General features: G+C 54.2%; 3 protein-coding genes across 8 annotated transcripts; all 3 read right to left on the bottom strand.

Moving 5' to 3' along the window:
• Window positions 1-388: 388 nt before the first annotated feature.
• Window positions 389-8553, bottom strand: PPP4C (protein phosphatase 4 catalytic subunit). 3 transcript variants are annotated; one of them, XM_081553140.1, is made up of 9 exons: window positions 8471-8553; window positions 8078-8240; window positions 4197-4455; window positions 3395-3445; window positions 3075-3176; window positions 2308-2481; window positions 2092-2218; window positions 927-1116; window positions 389-836 (listed from the first exon to the last, which is right to left on the bottom strand). In XM_081553140.1, the coding sequence occupies exons 5-9, from the start codon at window positions 3138-3140 to the stop codon at window positions 707-709; spliced, it is 687 nt and encodes a 228-aa protein (XP_081409266.1). In that variant the 5' UTR covers window positions 3141-3176; window positions 3395-3445; window positions 4197-4455; window positions 8078-8240; window positions 8471-8553; the 3' UTR covers window positions 389-706. The 3 variants fall into 3 exon arrangements, with proteins under 3 accessions (XP_081409266.1, XP_081409263.1, XP_081409265.1); XM_081553137.1 differs by having other exon boundaries at window positions 4404-4455; XM_081553139.1 differs by lacking the exon at window positions 8471-8553 and having other exon boundaries at window positions 4404-4455; window positions 8078-8241.
• A 2265-nt stretch (window positions 8554-10818) lies between these two features.
• ALDOA (aldolase, fructose-bisphosphate A) lies at window positions 10819-16716 on the bottom strand. 3 transcript variants are annotated; one of them, XM_081553128.1, is made up of 10 exons: window positions 16680-16716; window positions 14132-14286; window positions 13807-13933; window positions 13509-13720; window positions 12572-12626; window positions 12281-12441; window positions 11864-11947; window positions 11571-11745; window positions 11208-11407; window positions 10819-11118 (listed from the first exon to the last, which is right to left on the bottom strand). In XM_081553128.1, the coding sequence occupies exons 2-10, from the start codon at window positions 14270-14272 to the stop codon at window positions 11023-11025; spliced, it is 1251 nt and encodes a 416-aa protein (XP_081409254.1). In that variant the 5' UTR covers window positions 14273-14286; window positions 16680-16716; the 3' UTR covers window positions 10819-11022. The 3 variants fall into 3 exon arrangements, with proteins under 3 accessions (XP_081409254.1, XP_081409257.1, XP_081409256.1); XM_081553131.1 differs by lacking the exons at window positions 14132-14286; window positions 16680-16716 and adding an exon at window positions 16388-16436; XM_081553130.1 differs by lacking the exons at window positions 14132-14286; window positions 16680-16716 and adding an exon at window positions 15284-15389.
• LOC145531255 (uncharacterized) lies at window positions 14134-24053 on the bottom strand. Of its 2 annotated transcripts, XM_081553186.1 has the most exons (7): window positions 23955-24053; window positions 23690-23725; window positions 22603-22746; window positions 22196-22351; window positions 17024-17433; window positions 16680-16763; window positions 14134-14286 (listed from the first exon to the last, which is right to left on the bottom strand). In XM_081553186.1, the coding sequence occupies exons 2-5, from the start codon at window positions 23693-23695 to the stop codon at window positions 17320-17322; spliced, it is 420 nt and encodes a 139-aa protein (XP_081409312.1). In that variant the 5' UTR covers window positions 23696-23725; window positions 23955-24053; the 3' UTR covers window positions 14134-14286; window positions 16680-16763; window positions 17024-17319. The 2 variants fall into 2 exon arrangements, with proteins under 2 accessions (XP_081409312.1, XP_081409313.1); XM_081553187.1 differs by lacking the exons at window positions 14134-14286; window positions 16680-16763; window positions 22603-22746 and having other exon boundaries at window positions 17052-17433.
• Window positions 24054-25583: the final 1530 nt, after the last annotated feature.

Below are 25583 nucleotides of genomic sequence, written 5' to 3'. Positions count from 1 at the left end.
CTGAGTGGGGCTGGGTGAGCAGAGGTTTTGTGAGGAGATGCAGGCCCCAGTAGAGACTTTGTCATTTCCAGCTGCTTGACCTTGTGCATCTAAGTCAATGCTTGGGGCCTCTTCCTCTTCAGGAAGATGGAGGAATCTGTCTTGACATGCCATTCTGAGAATCAAACGGGGCTGCCTGAGAACCCAGCCCTCTCCGTGGCACTCAGGAAGCCCCCAGGAGTGATCACTGTCACTGGATGGGGACCAGGAGGCTCTGGGCAAGCTGACTGGCCTGAGCCTCACCTTGCTGGCAGGACTAGGGTTCTGGGGCCTCAAAGTCCTGACATGAATCCCAGGTCCTAGGCTGGTACCACTGCTCATCCCCAGTCAGTTCTGACACAAACCCAAAGACCATTTTTCTTCTTTTATTAGAATTTTTTTCTTTTTTTCGCTTTTTCTCAAAATTTTTATCTAAAAACAAACCAAAAAAAAAAAAAAGGAAAAAAAGAAAACCAAAATTATTGGAAACTTCGTGGTTCAAGTGGGGAGACGGGAGGCGGAGCATGGAACTGAGGCTCCCAGCCTCTCCAGAAAAGTCCTCACCCTCGAAGTGCCCTCTTTTACTCGGAGAGCAAAGCCGGGGACAGCCCCCCCCATGCCCAGCCTCCGTCTGAAGAGGGCAGAGTCACAGTGGTCCGGGGGCCGGAGGGGGGCAGGGCTGAAGGGGTCACAGGAAGTAGTCAGCCACGGGCTTTTTGGAGGGGATGCCCCGTGTCTCTTGGGGAGCGGCCTCGAAGATGATGAAATCTTTCTGGAGATGCTCGTCCAGCTCCAAGATGGCTGCCACATTCCCACAGCTGAAGGCGGGGGGAAGGCAGGGACAGCAGTGTTAACAGAGTGGCTGAGCCTGGATCCCTGCATTAACTTCCCCAGCCCAGGCAGCTCACCGGTAGCAGTAGTTGGGTGCCGACCACACAGTGAGTACAGTCTCGTTGAAGTGCCACTTGTAACCTTCCATCACCAGTTGGTGGGCACGGCAGATCATGTCAATGTCATTGGCTGCATTGAACTGGGCCACTACATCACTGCCAAACAGGTAGCCAGCCCCACGGGGGCTCACGCCCCAGCCTGTTGTGTCTGAGGCAAACAAGGGAAGGGATGGTGAGAGGGTGTCCTCAGGGCTGCCCACTGCCCTTCGCGGGAGAATAGCCTGCCTCCCTCCCCCGGTGAGGCCTGTGCGGCAAAAGCACAGGGGCCAAAGGTGTTCTGAGGGAGCCTCGGGACAGGACAGCAAATGCTGAATCAGATACGCTCCAAAGAAGAAAGAATTTCCTGATAGTTGGAGCCACCTGATTATCAGAGTAACCATGTAATTTGCTGTCCAAACAGGTACACGCAAGAGTGAAAGGAGGTGCTGACAGTAAGCACGCTGGGACAGCACCTGTGACTCAGGGCAGCCCAGCCGGTGGGGAGGTAGGGTCAGGGCAGAGAGGGAGCAGAGGCTGGTGTCACAGCACAAGAGCCCCAGACTGGTACTGGGTGGCTTGGCTCTCATTTTGGCGATGCTCCATACTAGCTGATGCCCACAACATGAGGGATCCTTGTGTGTACATGCTAAGTCACTTCAGTTATGTCTGACTTTGTGACCCTATGGACTTGAGTCCACCAGGCTCCTCTGTCCTTGGGATTCTCCAGGCAGGAATACTGGAGTGGGTTGCCATGCCCTCCTCCTGGGGATCTTCCCGACCCAGGGATCGAACCCGCATCTCTTACATTTCCTGCACTGGCAGGCGAGTTCTGGGGGCTATCATTCTGGGAGCCTGATCTTTGCAGCAACCCCTTCATTCAGGAAGCCGATGATTCACATTCAACAAGCCCCTGAGGTATGACGTACATGCCCCCCCACCCGCTAGGTCAAAGCACCCAGCTACCCCCATTCCCGCTCCTCATAGAGGATGCCAGCCCACCGGCCATCAAGCACCAGTGCCAGTGAAGACCAGCCCCGCTCTGCCCCAAACTCACCTGCCAGGGGCCATCCCTTCCAGGCACCTGCTCTAACCACAAGACCCCCTCAGTCACTCACCAAACTAAGAGCAGAGCTCTTGCCCTCACCTTCAGGGTCAGACCAGAGCAAGTCACACATGGGCCCGTCGTGGGGCACCTCTTGCTTTCGGTCAATTGTCCGGATCTGGTCCAGCGTCTGGATGGACGGGGAGAGCCCCCCGTGCACACAGAAGATCTACGGGGAGAGCAAGACCGGCTGAGGCCCGGCGCCTCTCCCAGCTCTCCCGTCCCTCCCGTCCCCAGGGAGTTGTGCGGCGGGCTTACCTTGCCATCAATGATGGCCGATAGGCTGAGGTAGTCAAAGATCTCAGTGCAGTAGCGCCACACGGTCACCGAGCCGTACTTGCGCAGACACTCATCATAGAAGCCATAGACCTGGGTGATCTGACGGCTCTCATGGTTGCCCCGGATCAGGGTGATGCGGTCAGGATAGCGAACCTGGAGGCAGTCACCATGCAGGGCCTGTCCCTCCCTCCTCAATGTCCTCATGTCTGCCAGCCCCGCTCCACCCTCACCACCACTACCCTGCTCCAGATTCCGGTCATCTCTGCCCGAATCGTGTCACACTCACCTCACAGACTCCCGGATCCTCCTCCAGAGGATGCAAAACTGAATCCTCTCACACTCCCTCCCATCCCCCCACTTCCAACTACAAACCTAAGGGTCCCTCCTTCATACACCAGGTATGGACCAAGCCCTTAGCAAGACATTTACAGCACCTTGTCATCTGGCTCCTTACAACCTCTCTCCCACCAACGGATACTGTATCCAGCTGAACTCCACTCCGTGCCACTTTCTGAACAGCGTGAGCCTCTCTTCCCTCTCCCTACGATGACTCCCCCACCTCGACCTCATCAGATGTCCCCAAGTCAAGGAAAGCTGCTCTGACCACCCAAGCAGAAATGGCCCATCACCAGCAGCACAGCTCAAGATTTGGGGGCGGATGGGGCAGGAGATGAGGGCAGAAAGGATGCAGGCAGGTCAGGCCAGAGGTGACCCAGGTCTTGGCTCCAGAAGCCAGGGGGTCCCACCTTAAGTGCCAGCAGCAGGAGAAACGTTTCGACGCTGTAGAAACCACGATCCACAAAGTCCCCCATGAAGAGGTAGTTAGTCTCAGGGACATCACCACCCACCTGGAGAGGGAGGAAGAAAGTTCAGCTTGGTCCTAAATGCTCCCCAACCCACGGTAGTGGCCCATTTCCAGTAAGTCGAGGCGCTTCTTTCACAATGGGCCTACCTAACTAGAGGCCTCTGACCCCCAACCCACTCACCAAAGTTTCCACTCTCAACTAAAGGAGTCTTGCAGTCATCCCCTGGGTCACCACCTTTCCTGGCATTTCCCTACACTCACTCTGAACAGCTCCTTGAGGTCATAGAATTGTCCATGGATGTCACCACATACCTGGAAGTGAAAAGGCAGGTCAGAACTCACAGTCTGAAAGCCTGTGCTGCCAGGGGCTATCCTTCAAAAACACCCTATTGCTTTACTTTTTTTTTAAATTTTGGCCTCACTGCATGGCACATGGGATCTTGGTTCCCACCAGGGATTAAACTCACAAGCCCACAACTCCTGCAGTGGAAACACAGAGTCTTAACTACTGGACCACCAGGGAAGTCTTGGCTTCATTTATTTATAGGTAAGAAATGGATTACTTAGAGAAACACACTCCACACACAGAATGTGGGCCATCTTAGAGGGCAAGAGCCGCCTGGAAGTCCCTGCTTTAGAAGATCCTTATCCGTCTCGGCTAAGCCAAGAGAGAAAGTGTGTGTGCGCACGTGCATGCGTGTGTGCGCACGTGCTCAGTCATGCCCGACTCTTTGCAACCCCATGGACTGTAGCCCACCAGGCTCCTCTGTCTGTGGAATTTTCCAGGTAAGAATACTGGAGCTGGTTGCCATTTCCTCTTCTAGGGGATGTTCCCTGGATTGAAAGCCTCTACTTCCCAGAGGCGAAAATCTACTCTCCCACCTCAATCCCCCCATCCCACTCTAAGTGCCAACTATTCTGTGGGCAAGAGCTAGAGCAAATTCTTTCCAGCTAGACCCGTAGTTCCCAGAGGACCTGGCCCCCTCCTTTCCCTACTCCCCTCCAGGCACCCAGAATAAAGTCACTAGTAACACACAGGAACACGTGGAGTTCACTCACTCACCAAATTAAAAGTCCTTCTGCCCACGTCAAGAGCATCCCTCCAGTGACTCCAAAGACCATGCCCATAACCGCCATTTCTTCTAGCAAGGCTCTCTTGAAGATGGGGCTCCCAGGAATGAGGGGTAGACCCTGGAGCCCACAAGACTAACGAGAGTGTCCACGAGCCTAAAAGACCAAGCTAGGCTGTGGAGGGACGGTGGGTACTCACTGTGACTGGAGAGTCCACCCTCTGCACGTTGCTCTCCTCCACCAAGATCTCTCTGGAGAGAGAAGATCAAAGTTACCAGAGCCGGGCCAGCCCAACCCAATTTCTGACCTTTTCTGCAGGGGAAGAGAGGATGAGGCTTGAACCTCCACGGGGCAGGTCAGAGGTGTACAATTCCCCCAGGCGAGGCTGACCACAGCCCATTTTGAGACCCTTCTGTGGTTCCCCGCAGTCGACAGGCCAAAGCCCCAGCTCTTGTTCAGCATCCAAGGCCTTTCCAAGGAGTCTGGGACTTTCCCAGCCTTGACCCTCCTGGCTGCTCCCTTTCAAGCATCCAGCACTTACTCCCAGAAGACAGAGCTCCTCCTCCTGTCCATACAGTGCCTTGGTTGGGCTCTCATAGCCCCTCTCTCCCCACCCAGGGGCCTCCTTCCCCTGGAATGTTCTCAGGCACAAGGGTGGTGCCCTGGGCAGGCCACCATCAGATCCACCTTCCAGGCGACATGCTGTTGCCACTCTTCTGTCATTCAGAGGAAGCGAGGGCTCTGTGTTCCCTCTCTCCTTGCAGTGTGATCTACTTCTACCTGAGCGAGCTTGACGTGGAAATCACTGTCCGTTACGGACACCCAACGTTAACTAGCGTTGTGCTTCTAGATTTCGTCCCTGACGATCACAGGAGCCAAGGACATTTCAGTTCGGACCATGTGCCAGGTCAGTGGTTAAAGAGTTCTGCATGGATGATGTGGGCACTCCAACCACCACCCTCAAAGGCAGGTGCTATGATGATTCCCACGGCTCAGATGAAGAAACCGGCTGCGGTCACACAGACAGGAACTGAACCACGGCAGCCTGCTCTGGGGTCTGGCTCTTATCAATCAAGTCTGATGTGGGAGGCACCAGCTCAACCCTCTCTCTCTCGGCCAGTCCCTTCCCACCAGAGCAGGAGCTCCCTGGGCTCAGGGTGTGCTGCCTAACTAAGGCGGCTCCAGGGAGGTGTGCCCTGGTTTCCAGGAATAGGAAGAGCCACTGGTGGTGATCCAAGGGGCCAGAGAGCAGCCGGGCTCTCCCACCCGTCCTGCATTTGTACCGAACATCCTCACACCACTGCTTACAATACTTTCCCAACTGACTTGAGAGGTTCTTTCCATCCTCATCTGACAAAGAAACCGAGGTTTAGAGAGAAAGGGGCAGGATCCAGGTCACAAAGCTGGAGGGTGGCTGGAACTCAGAGAACCCATCTCCCGAGCCTTTACACCAGCCCCTTCCACAGACTCGGTCAAAACCTGCTTCAGTGCCAGCAAGGCCTCAGCGCAATGTGGGAACCAGGCCCCACTCAGGGCTCACACTTGCTCACCTTCACTGCTGACCACCGACCAAAGAATGAGATGCTGTCTCTGAATATGCAGAATCTCATCTGAGCTCTGCAAGAATTTCAAGGACTTGGAAACCTAAGAGTGACTGGACCAGGGTCACACCATTTACAGGTGACAAAGCTATACTTCATCCTGAAGACCACCTCATTCAAAACTCTCTGCTGTTCTCAACTGCTGATGTTTTTAATAGGAGCAAATGCAGCTCCCAGGCCTTTACAGTTTCAAGGTCTCGAGTCTCAGTATCCACTGGGCAAGCGAAAGTTCTTGACACCACCAGCCTCAGCCTGGGGCCCTGGTGGGTCTCCAGGAGGCCACAGCCAGATGCTTGAGTTGGGCCTCTTCCAGACTGGGCCTGGGATAACAGTGGCCACCTCAGGCCTGAACCAAGTTCCTCCAAGCTCCATCTCATGAACTGCACAGGCCCTCCCACTCCTCAGTAGCCCCCTGCTGCCACTCACAGAGCCTAAATGTCTGCCGGGCTGTCAGTGAGCATGGAGGACAGTCAAAGACCTCTGGATCCAAAATTAGCTTTCCCTCTGATCAGCTGTGAGACCAGGGGTAAGAGGCTCAGTTTCCTCTTTTGTGAAATACTCACCTCTGCCCTGCCCACTGCACAGGGCTGCAAAGAGCAATGAAGACTGAACACATAACTTCTGTTGTTCTGAAAATCCCACACTATCCAAGCATTAGCTATCATCACTGCTACGCTGATCCAGGCCTTGTGAGGGGCATAAAACTTACAGTAAGAAGAATAGTGCCAGGCAGCAATGGGTTTAAGTTCCTAAAAAAATGCCAATGAAGACTGAGGGAGCAGGGATATCTGAAAACATCTTGGGGCTGGTCTGATCAGGGAAATCTTGAGCTGGCAAAACATGAAGGATCACAGATGAGCTTTTAAGAGGGGGCCCTGTGTGTTCACCAAACCCACACAGGCCCTGCCTGGCCATGACAGGTCTTTGTGGGGCAAAACCAAAGAGCCCAATGGCCACTTTATCGGTGGCCTCGGTCAAGTCACTAGGCTTCAAGGAGTCACAGCTTCCTATTCTGTAAATGGGGAAAATTATTCCAACTTTGTAGGACTGCTATGGGAAGGAAATGGACATAAGGTTTTTGCCAGTATAAGGCCAGGTGAACAGTGGGTCTGTTGTTCAAAAAAAAAAATGTGACGTAATTCTGCTGACCCTTTCCACACAGTTCTCCAGTGTGCAGAAGCCACAGACAGTTCCTCAGGAGGCAGGTAACTGGTCTCCTCACAGCTGCCCACAACCCTCAGAGCTCTATCCCTGTTCTCCTGCTGTGAATGCCCTTCCTCAGTGGGCCTGCCCCCATCAGCCCTTCAAATTATTTTCAGCTTTCAAGGCCACCTTTTCTAGTAACTTCTGTCCTTATCACCACTGCCCTTTTCCCACAAAGTAGGAACAATAACACCTAATGCTTGTCTAGCACTCACATTTAACCAAAGCCTAAGCACATTCCAAGCACCAACTTACTCTTTACAATCATCTTAGTAAGTACTATTATCCTGCCTTATTATCTCCAGAGGAAGAAACAATCTCAGAGACCTCAAAATCATCAACATGGCTAGGAAGTGGTAAAGCTGATTCCAACCCAGTGCCGTCACATTCCAAAGCCTGGCTCTTAACCACTACCTCATCCTACTTCCCACAGAACCCTTAGTTGGGCCTCCCTTCACACCTCGCTTATTTCTTCTCTGGTTTATTTATTCCTATTTCTTAGGCTCCCACAATCAATATGAGTGATCCAATTCCACCTTCTTGCATTGTGGCCTGAAAAGGGACAGGGCAGGGAAAACTGGCTTTAGGATCCATCCTTTAACTGTTGAATATGAGAGTCCTCACCAGTAAGATGGGATCAATTCCACCCACCTTTTAGGGTTGTTACTGGAATTAAAAGAATACTACAAACCACAGAGGTTTTAGCTTTCCTGCCTTGAACTCCTATTCTTGCTGACACCTCCTTTTATCATCTTACTCTTCGAGGTCTATCCCAAAGTTCAGTTTCTCCAAGAGCCATTCTCTATTGCCCCCCAGACAGGGTTGTTCCCCTGAGCTTCCTAAGTATTTTCTATACTTAACTCCACTGAAAGCACATCATCTAATACTTCAAGTGTCTTTATCCAAGTCTGTCTTCACCCAACAGGCCGGCAGGTAGCTCCTCGAGGGAAGAGGCCCTATTCTGCTCCTCTTTGGAAAGCTTCCAGGATGAGCCAGGCCCGAAGTTTTCAGCTGGGTTTACCCCAGGCCGAAACCCCAAGTCTCTCTTCCCCGGAGCCACCGCGCTCACCTGGCTTTAGCGCACAGGGCTTTGACTTCGCTCTCCTTGATGAGCTCGCAGCGCCGTAGCTGCTCGATCTGCCGGTCCAGGTCGCTGATCTCCGCCATGGCCCACCCCCCCGGCGCGGGTCAGAGCCGGGGCCGCCGCCCCCTCCGCACCGCACAGGGGTCTCCTGGGAAAGACGAAGATGAACCCGCGGATCAGAGTGTCCCTAGGGGGCGCCGGGTCAGCGGGGGCAACTCGATTCTGGAGCTGGCCCGGCCCCCCCCCAACTCCCGCCTCCCCTCACATCGGCCCCGGGGCCCCCAGCGTCCCGCAGCCCAGGCCGCCCCCCGCTAACTCCCGTCGAACTCCGAGGGCCCGCGCTGGGGACGGTGGCCTAGAGGGTTCTCCGACGATTACCGCCGCGGCGACTCCGGCTCTGGCTCTCGGGCTCCCTCTCTTCCTCCTTCCCTTCGCTTTGGGCCGCCGCCACCACCGCTTCTACTTCCGGCCCCGCCGCGGAAGCAGCGGGAGACCAGTTCCGCCCCGAGCCGGATGTGGCGTCATACACGCACTCCCCTTCCCGCGCCGCGCCCTTACCCCACCCCCTCAAGCCTAAGAAGGGACATGAGCCCAAGGAACCGGATGTCGGCAACGAGCGGGCGGAAATGATTGTAGGCTAAGCCGATTGGCACTGGGAAGGCTGGTAGGGACCTCAAACTCAGTGAGCCGGGGCACCTCCTTGTAGCTTTAGGTTACAAGTTTTTGTTTACCTGTTTTAATGGACTTCCCCCAGTACTGATCCCTAGTGGCTAAGTGGTAAAGAATCTGCTTGCAACGCAGGAGACCCTGGTTCGATCCCTGGGTTGGGAAGATCCCCTGGGGAAGGGAATGGCAACCCACACCAGTATTCTTGTCTGGGAAATCTCATGGAGGAGACTGGTGGGCTACAGTGCATGGGGTCGCAGAGTCGGACATGACTGAGCTACTAACACTTTCACTTTCCCCCATTACAATCCGTGAGAGATGGAACTTGGTCCTGTTCACACTTCCAGCCCAGTGCTTACTTTGAACAAGGCTGGAGCCAGTTGGCATACAGAAGTGTTTTCTCAGTAGGTGAAGGAATTCCAGTCTCTTTCCAGGGTCTCAGAAAAATCTCTGCCCTGGGGACCTCTGAAATTAGAAGCCAGAATGACTCCACCTTCCCCACACCAAGCATATACCTCAGTCAACATGACCTCCCTGATTCCAGAATGGTCCCTTGAACTCAGCTGCTTATTGTCTGCAGTTGTGTTGTTTTTTTGAGAGGGAAACTGGCTAAAAGAGGTTAAGTAACTTGTTCACAGTTGCATAGCTAAGAACTTTGGCTTTGAATCCAAGTTGATTTGAACCCAGGAAGCTGTGTCCTGAGTTCTAATTTCTTCTCCTTCTGCCACTTACTCTTTCTGGCGTTCACGTTGTCGTTATATAAACTTTATAAAAACACCCAAAACTGGCATTTGAAGTCCTCTCCTTCCCTAGTTTCTTGCTGCAGGCAGAGGAAGTGACTGGTCTTTAAACAAACTTGTTGGTGCCAGAGGCCTTTTGGAATGTCCTTTTTGCTATCTTCTATGGACCCTCAATTTTTACTTGCTTTACTTCAGACTGTTTCATAGAGAGCTGAGTGAGGCTAGGTACAGTAGTGAGGCATGCCAATTTGAAGGGACACTAGGTACAGTTCGGTTTTGTATGTAGGCAACAGATGCAAATGTGCAAAGAAAGGGAAAGGACAGAGTTCTTAACTCCCAGGAGGTGCTAGGTTTCTATGCAGATGACTATAGGGATTCAGTAGGTCCAGAGATCAGAAAGATGCAAACTTTTTTTCCTCCTCTAGAGTGGAGCTCAGACAGGAAAGGGTTCACATCAGGAAATTTGGGCAGTGGCAGGACTAATGCAGTCCCTGGCTATGACTATAATCTTTAATACCTGAAAAGATCTGGTGTCATTACTGTACTCCACAGCCTGGGTGAATGGGGAAGGGTTCCAGGCATGACATAGGGTAAGTGCAGGACCCTCATTCTGGCTGCATTGAATGCAGAAGCCACAGAGGTTCAGTTCTTAACCTGGAACCTGAGCTCCCCAGTTCTCTTCGTACACATTTGTGTGTGTGTGTTGTTTATGTGTGTGTTGGGATCCCAGGTTCTTCAAGGGGTTCCACAGCTCAGAAGTCAGCCTAACCCCTTCTCCTTTTAAAGATGGGAAGACTGATGAGCTCAAGTGTAGATTAAGGATATGCATTCATAATCTTGTTTCAATCAGTAAATTTCCCAGCAAGATGTTGTAAGGACGAATTGGGAATAATAGCCTACTCCTATAGAATACTTAATCATGTTGCCCAGTTTACAGATTCAGGACAGATTACTTTTTGTCAGTGGCTGTTTTTTTGTGTGTATGTCAGAGGCCTTCTATACCTGTGAGTTCTGGGCCTAAAACTGAGGCTGAGGCTACAGCCTCCTAAGACTGGCAGTTACACACACACTTCCTAACTATAAAGGCCTTATCAGATGCTGCTGGTAGAAGGAGCAGAGCATTGGGTGGTTGGAAGAAAATCCACAAGCTTTTCTCATGAAGCCCCGCATAAACATCAGACAGAGTCCTAAAGGAATCCATCTCCTTCACCTACTTTTTTGCTCTAGAAAGAACATAAAGCAAGGGCTCTTTCTTCTCTGGGCTCTGCCACCTCCCCCAGGCCTCCCCTGCCCTAGAGACCACAGACACGGACACCAGACTCCCCCTTAAATAGCTGTTTATTGGCAGTAGGCTGGAAACGGTGGAGTTAGCGTACACAGACACCAGGCACCAATGTCACAAGGAGGCAAGAGTGACGGGAAAGAGCAGCCTGGAGCCCCAGATGAAGCCCCCTCTCTTCAAGAGTGAGTGTGGGAGGGGACGGGGCCTGGAGTGTTGAGGGGGCAACCTTAGAACACGTCGGCTTAGTAGGCGTGGTTAGAGATGAAGAGGGACTCGCTGGCTGCAGCCCCTGCCTTACCACTTGGGGTGTACTTTCCTTGGCAGGCAAGGCTGTTGGCCTAAGAGGGGAGAGGAGCCAGAGTGAGAAGGTCCCTTCTCCGAATCCCGTCCACCCCAGCACCCTGCCCACCTCCTGCCCCATCCTTACCAGTGCTCGCTTGACGTATTCTTCCTGGGCAGCCTTCAGGTTCTCCTTCTTTCCGCCCCAGGCCTTCAGGGCAGAGGCCTGCAGGGCTCGGCCATAAGAGAAGGTCAGGGCCCACGGCTTCAGCAGGGGGCACTTGTTGATGGCGTTGAGGTTGATGGATGCCTCCTCCTCACTCTGGCCTCCAGATAGGAAGGTGATCCCTGCAGAACGAGGGGGTGACATGGGGAGAGGGGTTGTAGTCAAGCAACCCAGGGGATTGGAGGAGGCCCTAGAAGGTGACCTGGAAATCAAGACCACATGGGCACAAGGATCACGGGTAAGTTCATCTACCTCCCAGCTGTCAAGATGAGGAATGGGTCTCACCAGGGACAGCGGGGGGCACCGTGCGGCGCAGCGCCGTGACAGTTGCCATGGCAATCTCCTCATGAGAATATTTCTGGGTGCAGGCATGGCCTGGGGTTACCATATTGGGCTTCAGCAAGGTGCCTTCCAGGTAGATGTGGTGGTCACTGAGAGCCTTGTAGACAGCAGCCAGCACCTACAGCAGGGCGGGACCAAAGTGGGGTGAGGTGGAGTTGGGGGGACGAGGGTCACCCCCAGGGGCCCCAGCCCTGCTCCTTAGCCCACCTCACTGCCCAGGCAGGCGGGCCACTTACCTTCTCGGTTACATACTGACAGCGTTTCAAGTCATGGTCCCCATCAGGGAGGATCTCGGGCTCCACGATGGGCACAATGCCATTCTGTGGGGTGAGGGACAGGGTGGCAGTGAGGCCTCCTAACCCACAGCCCCACCTCCAGCCCTCCACAGCTATTCGCCAAGATCTTATCTCTATGACTCCTGGCTACACAGCCCTCCCCACTTCAAAACAGATTGGAGGAGATTAGCCATCTCCACAGATCCACCCACATAATCCCTATTCTGCCCTTCTGCTCCCAGAGCCCTTCATGGACCCAAGCCTGGAGCTTGGTGAGGATTCGGAGCCTTGGGGTAAAGCTGGAAGATGGGTGGCAGGCCAGCTGACACTGGAATGGAATTAGGTGGGACATGGCCTGCTGGGGACCTACAGGCCCACCTGCTGGCAGATGCTGGCATAACGGGCCAGGACGTTGGCGTTTTCCATGATGGCGAGGGAAGAAGGGGTGTGTTCTCCAATCTTCAGCACACAACGCCACTTGGCAAAGTCAGCTCCGTCCTTCTTATACTGGGCACAGCGCTCCGACAGCCCATCCAGCCCTGAAGAGGGGACGGAGGGGTCAAAGCCTGCCAGCGGAGGGGGCAGGTGGCTCCCACACGGCCTGGGCACCCAGAGGGGTACCGATCAGGGTGGGCTGGTCAGTAGGGCCAGGAGCTAAGCGGTTCTCACCTTGGGTGGTCGTCTCGCCATTTGTTCCTGCCAGGGGTACCACACCTTTGTCTACCTGCGGGAGTGGGGGGCAACAAGATAGGATGGGAAGTGGTCTCTGGTGCCCTTCTTTCAATCTTTGATCAGGGAACTAGATCTCACATGCTGCAACTGAGAGTTCACTTGCCGCAACTAAAGAACCCATGTTCCACAACGAGCATCGAAGATTCCGTGTGTCACAACTAAGACCCAGCGTAGCCAGATAAATAGTATTTAAAAAACAACAACAAAAACTCTTGCTCTAGAGCTTTTCTCCTCTGTAGCCCCACCCTGTCCCAGCTTTACTTCATCTCTCAAGTATCCTTCCTGGTTTGCCAGTGTTTCACTTAGCCATGGTATCTGGTCCCAAGAGGCAATATACACACAGAGAGCTTGAACTCTACCATTTACTAAGTGTGAGCAAAACACTTCATGGCCTTGAGCTTCTGGTTTTTCAATGGTATAAACATAACATGTGGCTTTTAAAATCACAAGGATTAAAAATGCCAAGCAAGTCCCATAAGTTACTGGCTTCTTACACACAATTTGGAGGTGATTGGGGCAGACTCCACCCAAGTCTCCCCATCCAGTTGATCCCCATCCCGACCCCTGCCTGTTATCCTTGATTTCCTTGCCCCTCATCCATCTCACTGGGCTTCCCAGGTGGTGCTAGTGGTAAAGAACCCGCCTGCCAATGCAGGAGACATAAGAGACGCAGCAGGTTTGATCCCTGGGTCGGAAAGATCGCCTGGAGGAGGACATGATAACCCACTCCAGTATTCTCACCTGGAGAATCCCATGGACAGAGGAGGCTGGTAGGCTATGGTCCACAGGAATGCAAAGAGTCGGACATCACTGAAGCAAATTAGCACACACACATCCTTCTCACATCTCCCACCCCAAGGCCTAGCCCCCTCACCTTGATGCCCACGACGCCACCCTTGGCTTTGATAACTTGGGGGAAGGGACGCCCATCATCGGCCTTCTGGTAGAGTGTCTCGTGGAAGAGGATAACGCCCCCGATGCAGGGGTTCACGCGGTCATCAGCAGTCAGCAGCAGTTGGCGGTAGAAGCGCCGGTTCTCCTCGGTGTTCTCGGTGCCAATGGACTGCAGTCGTTTGGCAATGCTCCCTGGAGGAAAGCACCACATGGGAATTAAGGGGGTCAGCCCCTCAACCCCACCCCTGGACCCTCCTCCCCCTGTGCCCTGCCCGCACCGGTGGACTCATCCGCAGCCAGGATGCCCTTGCCCGGAGCCACAATCCGGTGAGCGATGTCACAGAGCTCCTTCTTCTGCTCCGGGGTGAGTGCTGGGTATTGGTGGGGCATGGTGCCTGTCAGTTCCTGAGCGGAGGAGACACATGGGGGAGGGCTAGTTAGTGGAGTCTTCCCCTGGTCTCCCAACCGGCAGGGCCCCTTGCCTGGAGGTCAGGGGAAAGGCTCCCTACCTCCCCTGCCCCACTCCCAACAGGTCTCAGGGCACTTCCTGCCCCAGGCTCTCCCTTACACCCAACTTCCCTATACTAGGCCTGCCTCCTGTACCTTTCCTAACTCTGTTTGTTTCTGGGTGTTACCCAGCTGTGGGTGGGGCTGTATATTAGCATCTGGCCTAAAGGAATAGGCCAGAGCCATGGACAGGCAGGTCATGTGGAAGCTGGACCCTTCTGGCTTGCGCTGTGCCATGGGGGTCACCTTGCCTAGAAGCAAAACCAAACCGGAGTATTTTGGAATTAGAAGTTGTGCAGAAGGCAGAAGGCCCACCCTCCTCATCTGAAAGAAGCCAGAGAAGGGAAAAAAGCTGTGTTTCAAGCCACACAGCAACCCAAGGGCCTGATCTGAGATTAGAACTCAGATCTCTAGCTGCGATACCAGTGTTCCTTCCAATCCACCCGAGATCCCAGGGCTTGCCCAGGCTCCACTGCCTCAAGGACACCCCAAGGTCAGGCTGCTCCCCCAAAGGTGGGGGGAGGGTGGTAGGAGGAAGGTGTTAGGAAAAAGGTGTGGGGGGTCCTCAGAAGCCCAGAAAAGGGCGGCGGCGGAGGCCTAGCCCGGGGTGGAGGAAAGGAGTGAGGTTTGTCCTCACTGCTCATACAGGGTAAGAGAACGTGGAGGAGAGGCAAGCGCCCCACCCCTTCCCCTGAAAATGCTCCTGTCTGCTCCACGGCTGCAGCTGTTCCAGGCTCAGAATCAAGGTCACCCGATAAAGAAAGATAGGGAAAGTGTTAATGGGGCATCATGCGCTGCCAAGGGGTTTCTCCTTCTGGCCAGGGGCACCTGTCTCCGAGGACAGGGACCAACCACCCGCTTTCGGGAACCCTGAGGCAGTAAATGAGCTGGCTCCCACCCCTCGATGCCTCCTAGGATCCCTGCAGAGGCAAAGGGGCCATCATCTCTGCACCTGGAGTCCTAACAAGAAAAGGGGAGCGGGGAACAGCCCTTCAACTCGCCCAGCTTCCTTCCTCCTCGCTGTGACTCAGCGCGCGGAGCGGTCGCTGCGTTGCGCAGCAAACCCAGGGAGCTCAGGCTGGAAGAGTGGGGAGTCCGGGCTGGGAGCAAACGTGTGGGTGGTGGCGGAGGAGGAGGATGCTGGGGCCGGGTGGGGGGGCTCCGTGTGGAGGCCGGACCCGCCTCTGCCCCCGGGATCCTTCTCCACGACCCCCTCTCTGACCTTCGCACGTGGCAAGGGGCGCTCACCTGGCACAGGAGAGGGGCGGGCTGGCGGGGCGCAGCGGTGGAGGGCTAGCGGAGTGGACTGAGGGAGCGAACGCGGCAATCGTCACCAGGACTCTGGTTCGGCGGCGCGTTCGAAGAGGAACGCAGCCTATTCTACTGCCGAGGCGGGGCGCGGGGGCGGGCAGGCAGGAGGTGGTACCCGGCCTTATAAAGGCACCGCTCCGCCCTCCGCCGGGTTTTTCCCTTTGCAGGGGGCCGGAGGCGCCCCGGCGTCCAATGGTAGGCAAGGAAATGTGCGAGAGGCCGCCCCCGAAAGGCGAAGCCGGGAGGCGGCGCTTGGGCGGGGACTGTGCGCCTAGAACCCGAGCCCTTCCCCCTCGTTCCCCCTCGGACGTGACTCGGGCCACATCCCGCGGGTCGCCGGGGCCCTCCCCTCCCTCCTCTCCTCTCCTCCCCCGACCCCCCTCCCCTCGGCCTGGCGTGCTTCGGGGCGCCATGACTCAGCCGATTTTTGGACCCCGGAGGAGATGGGAATGGGGTGGGGTCGGGGGAAAAGCAGGTGGCAGAGCCCGAAAACAGCGAGGCTCAGCTTCCCTCCCGCAGGCCCATCGGGCGGCCTGGGACAGCCCCAGCTTCCGGCGGCGCTGAGGCAGCGAATGTCACGTTGTAACCGAATCCAGGGTCCCGGCGACTGCCCGCCCGGGCGCAGGAGAGGGCGGCGCGGGCAGGCTCCCGGAGCGCGAGCCGGCAGCGGTTCCGGGTGTCCCGCCAGGCGGGTATTCCCGCCGCGTCCGCGCTCCATCCCGGCAGGTCCGGCTCCCGGGACCGGGAAAGCCAACGTGGCCCGCGAGTGCGCACGCGCCCGCCTCCCGCCCGCGGAAGCCTGACCCGGCGGGAACCCGCTCGGGCCGCCACTCGGCCCAAGCAAGTATGGGGATGTGGGGCCAGAGTCCTTGCAAAACTTCTCCCTGGCGCCGACTTCCCTCTCCAAAATCAAATCCGTCCCCCGGCTGTTGGCCTCCCAGATCCTTTCCGAGCCTCCCCATCCTACCGGCCGGGTCTCCCCTCCTAAATCGCAGAGCCTTCAGCCCAACCCCAACCCCGCTCCGTCCGACAGGCGCCCACCTATGAGGAGGAAGCCAAAGGCGCGGGCGAGCCTGGTCAGCAGCGAGTGAGCCAGGTTCCGCCCGGGCTGGGTTATAAGGCAGCTCCCCGCCCTCCCTCCAGCCGATGTTCCCGACCTTCTCCGGTGACCCCTGCCCTTTGCTCGCCACAGATCCCCTGGCAAGGACCTATATTTAGGGAAACCTGAAGCCCCTGACATTCACGCCAGCGTGGGGCCTAAAGTGAAGGATGGGGAAGAAGCTTGTGGGCCTGCCTATTTTGGGGGTGGGGGGAGGGCCCCCTGCCCACTCACCAGTACTTCAGAGATTTCTTCCTTGGAAATCCAGACTGAGGCCCTCAACAGGCTGTCCAGAGAAATAAATCTCTGGACAGCGATCTGTGAGGAAGGAAGGAGGGGTAAGGACTCAGACCTGTGGCCTTCCCTGCCTTCTCCTCAGATCTCCCCTCCCCTGACTCTGGGCCTAACACAGGCTGTCCTGATTCTTCAGAGGCAGAGCACAGGCAGGCACTACACTCACGCTTCAAAATAACCAAGAGTCCATGGACAGGGTGTGCCTGGGGTAACCCTACATCCTGACAGTCAAGGCTCAAGTTTGTCCCATGCTCTGGATGGTGAGCAGTGTCCCCCAACCTCACCTTCAAATATGATCAGTTACTTGGGGAGGGGGAGACAAGGGCAGGGGGACCTGCTGGAGCACCAGCCCCTCTCTCTTCTGGCCCTGCAAAGGGGCTGCTGTCCTGCTGGCTGAGGGCTCTGTGAGTCCTGCTCTGCAGGGAGCCAGGCTCTCCACTGCTGGTTCCCAGGCCAGTGAGCTGGGCAGGCCATTTGTGGTTCCAATGGCCTGGAGAAAGGTGTCCTGAGTCCCCTCAGGGAACAGGGCCTGTGGGCCCCGGGGGCTGGCCGCTCCCCAAAGAGCAGGGACCCTGGATCGTCATCGGAGCTTGATCTCAAAGCAGAGGCAGTTGAGGCTCTGGCAGTCAGGAAGTTGGCACGCACAGGCACAGTCGCAGAGCGGGCAGCAGCGAAGGCAGCGAGGGGCCCAGTCCTGCGGGAGAGGAGGATGGGGTAAGGGAGGTGAGCGAGGGAAGGGGACCAGAGGTTGAAGCTGTTTCCTTTTCAAGGGAGAAGGGAACAGAGAGGCCTGGAAAGTCCCACTTGCCCAGTGGATCAGAGGGTACCATCCACCACTCATGGGAACAAATCAACTCCTTGTGATGTTAAGAAATCAGCCAGGAGGCAATGTTCCTAACAACTGGAAGGAGCTGGAAGAAGTCATTTGGGGGGGTCATTTCTTCCAGGCTTCCCAGTTGGCACTAGTGGTAAAGAATCCGCCTGCCAGTGCAGGAGACTCAGGAGACTCTGGAGACTTGAGTTCGATCCCTGGGTTGGGAAGAGACCCTAGAAGGGGGCATGGCCACCCACTCCAGTATTCTTGCCTGGAGAATCCCATGGACAGAGGAGCCTGGCAGGCTATAGTCCATGGGGTAGCAAAGAGTCAGACACGACTAAAACAACTTAGCATGCATGCACATCCTTTCTTTCTTCCCATCTTATAGATGAGGAGACTGAGGGCCAGAGATCAGTTAGCCCTGGCCCCACACTTATGTGCCAATGTTCAGCTCAGAGATGGTTCTACTATATCCTTACAACCTCATACAGTTGTAAGTCATTAAGACAGGGAAAGCACACACACACTATGAAAACAACCTGCTGGTTTTGTGGATTTCTTCCTTGGCCTGAGACCAAGCTGGATCTCATTCACCCTCCATTTCTGAGCACCTACTCTGTGCCAGGCACAGGCTGTGTTCATGAATGATTTTAAAAAGTCTTTTTAGTTTTCTTTAAAAATGATAATTTTCATATTTAATTTTTTTACTGTTCAAAGAGTGTCACATTTCTTTATCAGAACCTTGAGTAGAGGGCCTCCTTACAAAAGAGGAAATGAAGGTTCAGAGAGGGAGTGATCATGCAAAGAAATACAAGTAGGGAAGGGGGCTGGGATGGGGCTGGGCCTGCCTGCTTCCAGCCCTGAGATCCCCCTTTGATTCCACTGCTTCCCAGGGCTGTGAACACCAACTTCTTTCAAGCTCTGGTAAGGCAGGGACAGTTTACCTCCTGTCCCCACTGAGCTACCAGGGGACTCAGGCTCAGCAGGTGCCTGAGATACAAATGAACGTTGAATGAGTGAATCAATCAAAGCACATCATTTTTCCTTTTTCAGGCAAAGAAGAAGAGGGGAGGCAGAAGGTCTGCCTCTCATGGAATAGGAACCGCATGTCCTTAGAGACAGGAAGGGAGAACCGGTCCACTCCAATCCACTCCTCTCCTGCCGTGGGACACGGATGATCTGCCACTGCTCCAGGCATGGACTGAAGTCAGGCCAAGTGGCTGGAGTGGGTCACACCCAGGATGGGTGACAGAAGATTGGCTCCTTGAGGCCTGAGGCAGAGCTAGTGACAGTCACAGTTGCACAGCTCAGTCAGACTCCGGGCCAAGCCAGGAATAGGGGAATGACCTTTAGAAGAGCTGAGGTTTCGGGGTGCGGTGTCAGATGACTGGTGAGATCAGATATCACTAGGGGCTCTGGTGAGAGGAGGGTGCACTGGCCCCTGCCAAAAGAATTGTCTCTCTAGGAGGAGGCAGAAGTATATCATGGCGGAGGGGAGAAGCGAGGCGACTTCCTTGTTTGTGATAGGGGTGTGGTTTGGGGGCGTCTCTGGGGAGTCTGGTCTGGGCTGAAGTCAGCTCTGTGGGTTTTTGGAGGACTGCACTGTCATTCTGTGTGCAGAACTGGGGGCTGAGAGAGGCCACACTGCCCTCACCTCAGCTAAGAGGGTATTAAAAGCATTTCTTGGCTCTGTCCCCCTGGCAGAGTTTGGGTCTGGTCATTAAGATCTAGCTAATGGATATCTCGACTCTCGCCGGCAGCCCTGTGGCTTCTGGAAGGAACCTGCTTTTTAAGTACATTAAACAAGGGCTCCGTGTGACCGTTAACCCTCGTATTTCTCTAGGCCCTGGAGTTTTTCACTCTGATTTCTTTCACTCTGAGGTGGTAAAGGCCAGCCATCATTACTGTTTGGAGCTCGGGGTTTGAATCTAATTCAGGCCCAGGTTTGGCCGATTCGTGATTTGAGCCTCAGTTTTCTCATCTCTTGGAGAAGGGAATGGCAACCCACTCCAGTACTCTTGTCTGGAGAATCCCATGGACAGAGGAATCTGGCCTGCTACAGTCCATGGGGTCGCAAAGAGTCGGACACAACTGAGCAGTTAACACACACACACTTTTCCCATCTCTGAAATGGATTTAGGAAGTAGAACACCTCCTTCACAGGGTCACTTGGGGAATCAGTGGAAGGCATGAAGCATGGTGCCTGGTACATAGTGAGTTCTCACCAAGGGGAGCTCTTCTGGTCACAGCTCTTACCCCTGAGCAGTAGCTCTAACCCTGATATATACGTCTGCCGTGTAAGAACTCGCTAATGATCTGCAAATTCCAATCTCATTCCAAATCTACTGGGCATGGGGCCTGGATGCCTGGCTTTCTGTGTAAGCCTCATCCCTGCTTCTGATCACACCCGGCGCTTAAGAACCAGAACTGTCCTGGGTTGTATCATTTCTCACATTCGAATGTCACTGCCTACTTATTTCTCTCTGTCCTTTGCAGGAATGTAAGCCCCATGAGGGTTGGGGCCACATCTACCTTGTTTCTACTGCACCCCCAGGGCCCAGCACAGTTCCTCAACAGTAACTTCATAAGTCTTTGGTAGTGTGAAGTGTTAGTCTCTCAGTTATGTCCGACTCTTTGAGGCCCGGTGGACTGTAGCCTGCCAGGCTCCTCTGCCTATGGGATTCTCCAGGCAAGAATACTGAAGTGGGTAGCTATTCCCTTCTCCAGGGGATCTTCCTGACCCAGGGATTGAACCTAGGTCTCCTACATTACAGGTGGATTCTTTATTGTCTGAGCCACTAGAGAAGTCTCAACTCTTTGGTAAGTGGATAAATAAATGAATGAATCAATTAGGTCCTCATGACACACCTGTGAAAGATGTAGCTCAGGTGAGTTTCTCCCATAGAGAGAAAGAGAAACCTGGGTTTGTGTCTCGGCCCAGGCTTGAGGCCTCTGTGTGCCCCAGTTTCTACAGCTGTGAAAGGGGCAAGGGCTTTGGAATATTTGCGGTTGCTTTTGTTACTATAAGTGAAGAATACAGAGGCCTTACTGTGCTTTGTGGAAAGACAGCCCAAGGATGGAATGACCCCGCCCCACCATTCATCATTCTAGAACCCGTCCTGGTTCTGGCAGAAGCTGGGTAGGATCAGGCTCTGCAGGTCTCCTGGCTTGGATGCCCCGTAGCCCTGGAGGGGGCAGTGGGAGGAGTCAGTCCCTCCAGACAGCACACCTCATTCTCAGGGAGGAGAAGCCCCTGACCAATCTCTTCCTGCAGACAGAAGGCGGAGGCAGTAGGATCCCCAGGGTAGGGGACAAGAAATCATTTTGTAAGTAAATATTTCCTGTAAAATAGGAGGTTGGAGGACCCAGGGTCTTCTCCTTTTCCCCCTTGATCCCTGGAGCCCCAACCCTGGGCCTCATCTCTGCGCTACTCCTGAGAAATCAGAAGCAGGTTATATCTTAAAGAGGAGAACTCCTTGCCCTGCAATTGATTTTGAAACTCAAAACATCTTGCAGGGATTTGCAACTGCAGTCTGCCCAAGTTCTGCATTTGCTTGGTCTTTTCCCCTCACTCTTCCCCCCCTAGGGAAGGTCCCCATTTCAAGGGCAGGAGCTTTGCTGTCTAAATCTCTGAGCCCAAAATAAGCATGGCCTAGGAAGGTGGTCAATGACACTTAACATCTTTAAAGCCACAAATGCAAAAACAGCCTGTCCTCTGTGAGCCAGGCTTCTCCCTGAAGGTTCTGTTTCAACACACGATGGAGCAATTTGCTTTGCAAGACTGTCCTGTGGAACACTGGAGAAGCAACTAAATGTCCCTGAGCCAAGTTATGCCCCTTGCAAAAGAAGGATAAAAGCATGGACGGGTAGCCAAGGTGTGATGTCAAGTTAAAAAGGGAAAGTGGCAGTTGGGAGGAAATAGTAGGTGTGGTATACATTTTGTAAAAAATATTTATTTGGTTGCACCAGGTCTTAGTTGTGACATGTGAGATCTAGTTCTCTGACCAGGGATTGAACCCAGGCACCCTGCATTGGGAGTGCAGTCTTAGCCACTGGACCACCAAGGAAGTCCCTGTGGCATACATTTTTACCAACAGTGAAATACAACAGTGCTAACACTGTATGTGTATTAGTATGTAAGGGACATACACCAAACATAGTAACCTTGGTTAGTGGGCTGGCTTATGAAGTGACTTGTACTTTCTATGTATTTCTACATGTATACTTTGTAATCAAAAAATATATATGTACATAGGGTTTTAAAAATACCCAGCTCTGGAGGTTGTTAATGAAGTTGCACAGTATCTAGAACATTGTACTCACTCCAAGAACACAAGGAGCTCTGTCTTCTTTACCATTTTCAGAGGTAGAAGTATGCCCTGCATGTTACATAGGTCTCCAGCCACTGCCCTGTTCTTCTTTCTCCAAGTAGCTTTCATTACCAGAAAATATCTGATATGTTGTTTATGTTGTTTTCGCCTGTCTCCACTTGACCCAGTACCTGGAACTAGGCCTGGCCTAGAATAGGTGCTCCGTAATAAATGTTGTTGAACCGAAAAAAAAATGAATGCACTGAGAATACCAGGATCAGGACTCAGGGACCAGGGGCCAGGGGCCAGGAGCCAGGACGAGAACTCACAGCTTCGGCAGGCTGGGGGCAGCAGGCATCCAAGTAGTGGGCTGGGCTGGGCAGGGGGAAGTCACAGGCTTCGGCACAGGTCTGGCAACAGTCTTGGGGCCTGGAGATGCCTTGCTTCCTGCAGGGGGAGCTGCAGTCTGTGCAGCAGCCCTGGGCCTAGGAGAGGGCAGCGCTCAGGATCCGGGCTGGGTGGCAGGTTGGGAGGGACAGCTGAGTCTCAGTTTTGGGGAGAGGGGCTGGAGAAGGTTCAGCAGGGGAGAGGAGAAGAGGGTCTCCTGGCCCCACGTGAGGGGCCGATGTGGAAACAAACGGCAAACGTATCTCAGGGTAAGGGCCTGCAAATGCGGGGACAGGCTGACCTCTTCCCCTGTCAGGGCCCACCCTCCAGCCCCCACCAGGCCCCTCACCAGCAGGCAGTGCCTGGTTAGCAGCACAAGGCCCAACAGCAACAGATAGATGCCCACGGAGAGCACGACGATGGCTGGGATGGGGAGCAGCAGGGAGGGGCCACTGACGGGAGCTGGGGTTGGATTCCACGGGCTAGAGGAGGCCTGGACAGCACAGGAAGAAAGGGTGATGTGGAGATGTGGAGGGGCTGCAGGGACACAGAAACACCAGGAGGGACACAGGAAGTAGCTGGGAAAGCTACCATGTGGTGGGGAGAGAGTAATAGGGCTACACTGTCTGGGTTGGGAAGATCCCCTGGAGAAGGCCTATACCCACTCCAGTATTCTTGCCTGGGAAATCCCACGGACAGAGGAGCCTGGCGGGCTACAGTTCACAGGGTCGCAAAGGGTCGGACGCGATAGCAACTAACATCATCTTCGTCTTCTCCCCAAACCTGCCTTTTCTCTCGTCATCCCCATTTCAGCGCCATCAGAGACCTGTTGGTCATTCTAGACTTTTTCAAGACTTATCGCTCTTCCTTTCAGAATGCCTCTCCAAACAGACCTCTTGTCTCTGTTTCCACTGCACTACTCTACCACTCCTCAGCCCACAGTATTGGCCTCTGTCTTGCAGTCTGCAGTTGTGCCCCTTTCCATACCAGCTGTCCTTGAGTATCCCTCCCTCCCTGACAGTCCATCAGTGGCTCCCACTGACTCGGTCCAAACTTCTTATCTCAGCAACAAAGGCTCTAGTCTAGCCCTGCCTGCCTCTCCCTCTGTCCCCCATTATACTCCAGCCATACTGAAGTCCTGGCAGTTCCCTGGCCTCTCTTTCACATCCACGTCTCTGCCCACGCTGTTCCTTCTTCCTGGGATGCTTGTCCTCCTTGATTTCCTGACTAACTCCTCATCTTGCCAGAGTGCAGCGTGCCCAGCCTTGGCAAAGCCACCCCTGCACTCTCTTTCTGTCTCACAGCTCTTGTCCTGAGCTGAAAGGGTCTATGTTGGGTAAAGAGCTCCAGTCCAGGCGCCAAGAAAGGCAAAGTCAGGGTAAGTTGGGGGTGCCGAGGGGGCCGTGCCAGAGAGGGGTACGGGGCCTAAGACTCACATCCATGGAGCAGGACACCGCCGGTCAGTCCAGGAGCTGCAGAGGAGAGAAAGTCCTGGGCCTCAGTGACTAAGAGGGGCCATTGGGCTCGGGTGCCCGTTCTCCTCCTCCCATTTCCCGTTTGGGGAAACTGAGGCCCAACGATGGTCCCTAGTCCGAGCAGTGAGGATCAGGGGTACAGGGCAGCGCCTTCTTCGAAGGCCCCAGCCCGACCCTCCGTTTTTCCCTAAACCCCGGGCTCCTTCCACCGACCTAACCCCATCACCTGCGCTCTCTGGGCCACGGGCAGTTCGCGGATTCCGCGCCTTTCCCGCTCCAATCCGCCGCGGCGGCTGCACCGCCCAGAGGCCTCCCGCCGCTTCTCGCTGTTGCCATGGAGATGAGAGCACCGCTAGTACGGCGGCCGCCCAGACTCAACATTCCTTCTCCGCGCCTCGCTTCCCTCTTCCTGTCTGTGGACACCCGCTGTTCTTTTTAGTAGCGATCCGCTGGACTTTCCCGCTCTTACTGAGTAAAAGGGGCGAGTTCCCGCCGCTACCCGCCTGGCTCAGATCCACATCGTGTGCTGGGTCCTGCGGCGCCACAAAGTCCAGACTGAACCCCCAGGCTATGCCGCCAACTGGCTGTGTGACTTGGCCGAGTCACCGCGCCTCGCTGAGTCCACTTTCTTCTCTGTATAATTAGGAAACGCCTGCCTCCCAGGGATATTGTTAAAATCAGAGCTACTTCTTAATGGCATAGAATTATCCTCAATATTTTTTCAACCTGACCCCCGATCTTAATTGACAGTGCCCAGATTTAAGATTCATCATCTGATCTCTTCATCCTTCATATCACTATCAGAGTGATTTCCTTCTATCCAGGTCAGATCTTGTGCCTTTTCAGTTTTTAACCCCCTAAAGGGCTCCCCACTGACTCCAGGGTAAAGCCCAAATGCTTTAGCCGACTATCCACACCATCCACTCTGGGTACCATCTATCTTTGGTTTATTTACTTAATTATAATTAATTTATTTGGCTCCACGAGGTCTTAGTTGGACAGCTGCACGTGAGATCTAGTTTCCTGACCAGGGATGGAACCTGGGCCCCCTGTATTGGGAGCACGGGAGTCTTAGCCAGCAGACCACCAGAGAAGTCCCCTGTTGTCATTATTGTTTAGTCCCTAAGTTGTATCCAACTCTTTTGCCACCCCATGGACCGTAGCTCACCAGGCTCCTCTGTTCATGGGATTTTCCAGACAAGAATACTGGAGTGGGTTGCTGTTTCCTTCTCCAGGGGATCTTCCTGACTCAGGGATCTAACCAGCATCTCCTGCTTGGCAGGCAGATTCTTTACCACTGAGCCACCTTGGTTTATTCATTCATGATGTATCCAACAGGGTCCCAAGTACTCCTCTAGGCTTTGGGACCCTAGCAGAGACTAAGGCAGACAAATTTCCAGCCCTGGTGTTGCTTATTTCCACTGATCAGATCATTTGTAAACAAAATTGTTTTGTGTCCCATCAACTTATTCATGTTTCCATCAAAGGATCTGCTCAAGGTTCCTGAACCAGTGTATAGGGTTTCATAGCTGCTATTCCCTCTGCATAGAACACCCTTCCCTTGTCTCCCTCACCCCATTCCCCCACCACCAACTAACACCCTCATCCTTTGAACCACTGCTCAGTTTTGCCTCAGGGTGGTCTTCCTGCCTGCCTTAGGCAAAGGTGACTGCTTTGGGTACCATATACAGACAGCTGTTCTAGCACTTATCACAAGGTATGAAATTCTTCATTTTACTGCCTGGCTCCTTAGTTAAGACTGCAATTGCCTGGGTCTGATTCATCTTCATATCCCAAGCCCTAGCGTTTAGTTTGGTTTTGGGGGGCCTCCATTGAGTACTTACTGATTCTATGA

The sequence above is a fragment of the Giraffa tippelskirchi genome, chromosome 13, assembly GCF_054371585.1.
Source record: "Giraffa tippelskirchi isolate mGirTip1 chromosome 13, T2T-mGirTip1v1.2.pri, whole genome shotgun sequence".
NCBI lineage: Eukaryota > Metazoa > Chordata > Mammalia > Artiodactyla > Giraffidae > Giraffa > Giraffa tippelskirchi.
This window is presented reverse-complemented; position numbering and strand designations above follow the sequence as displayed.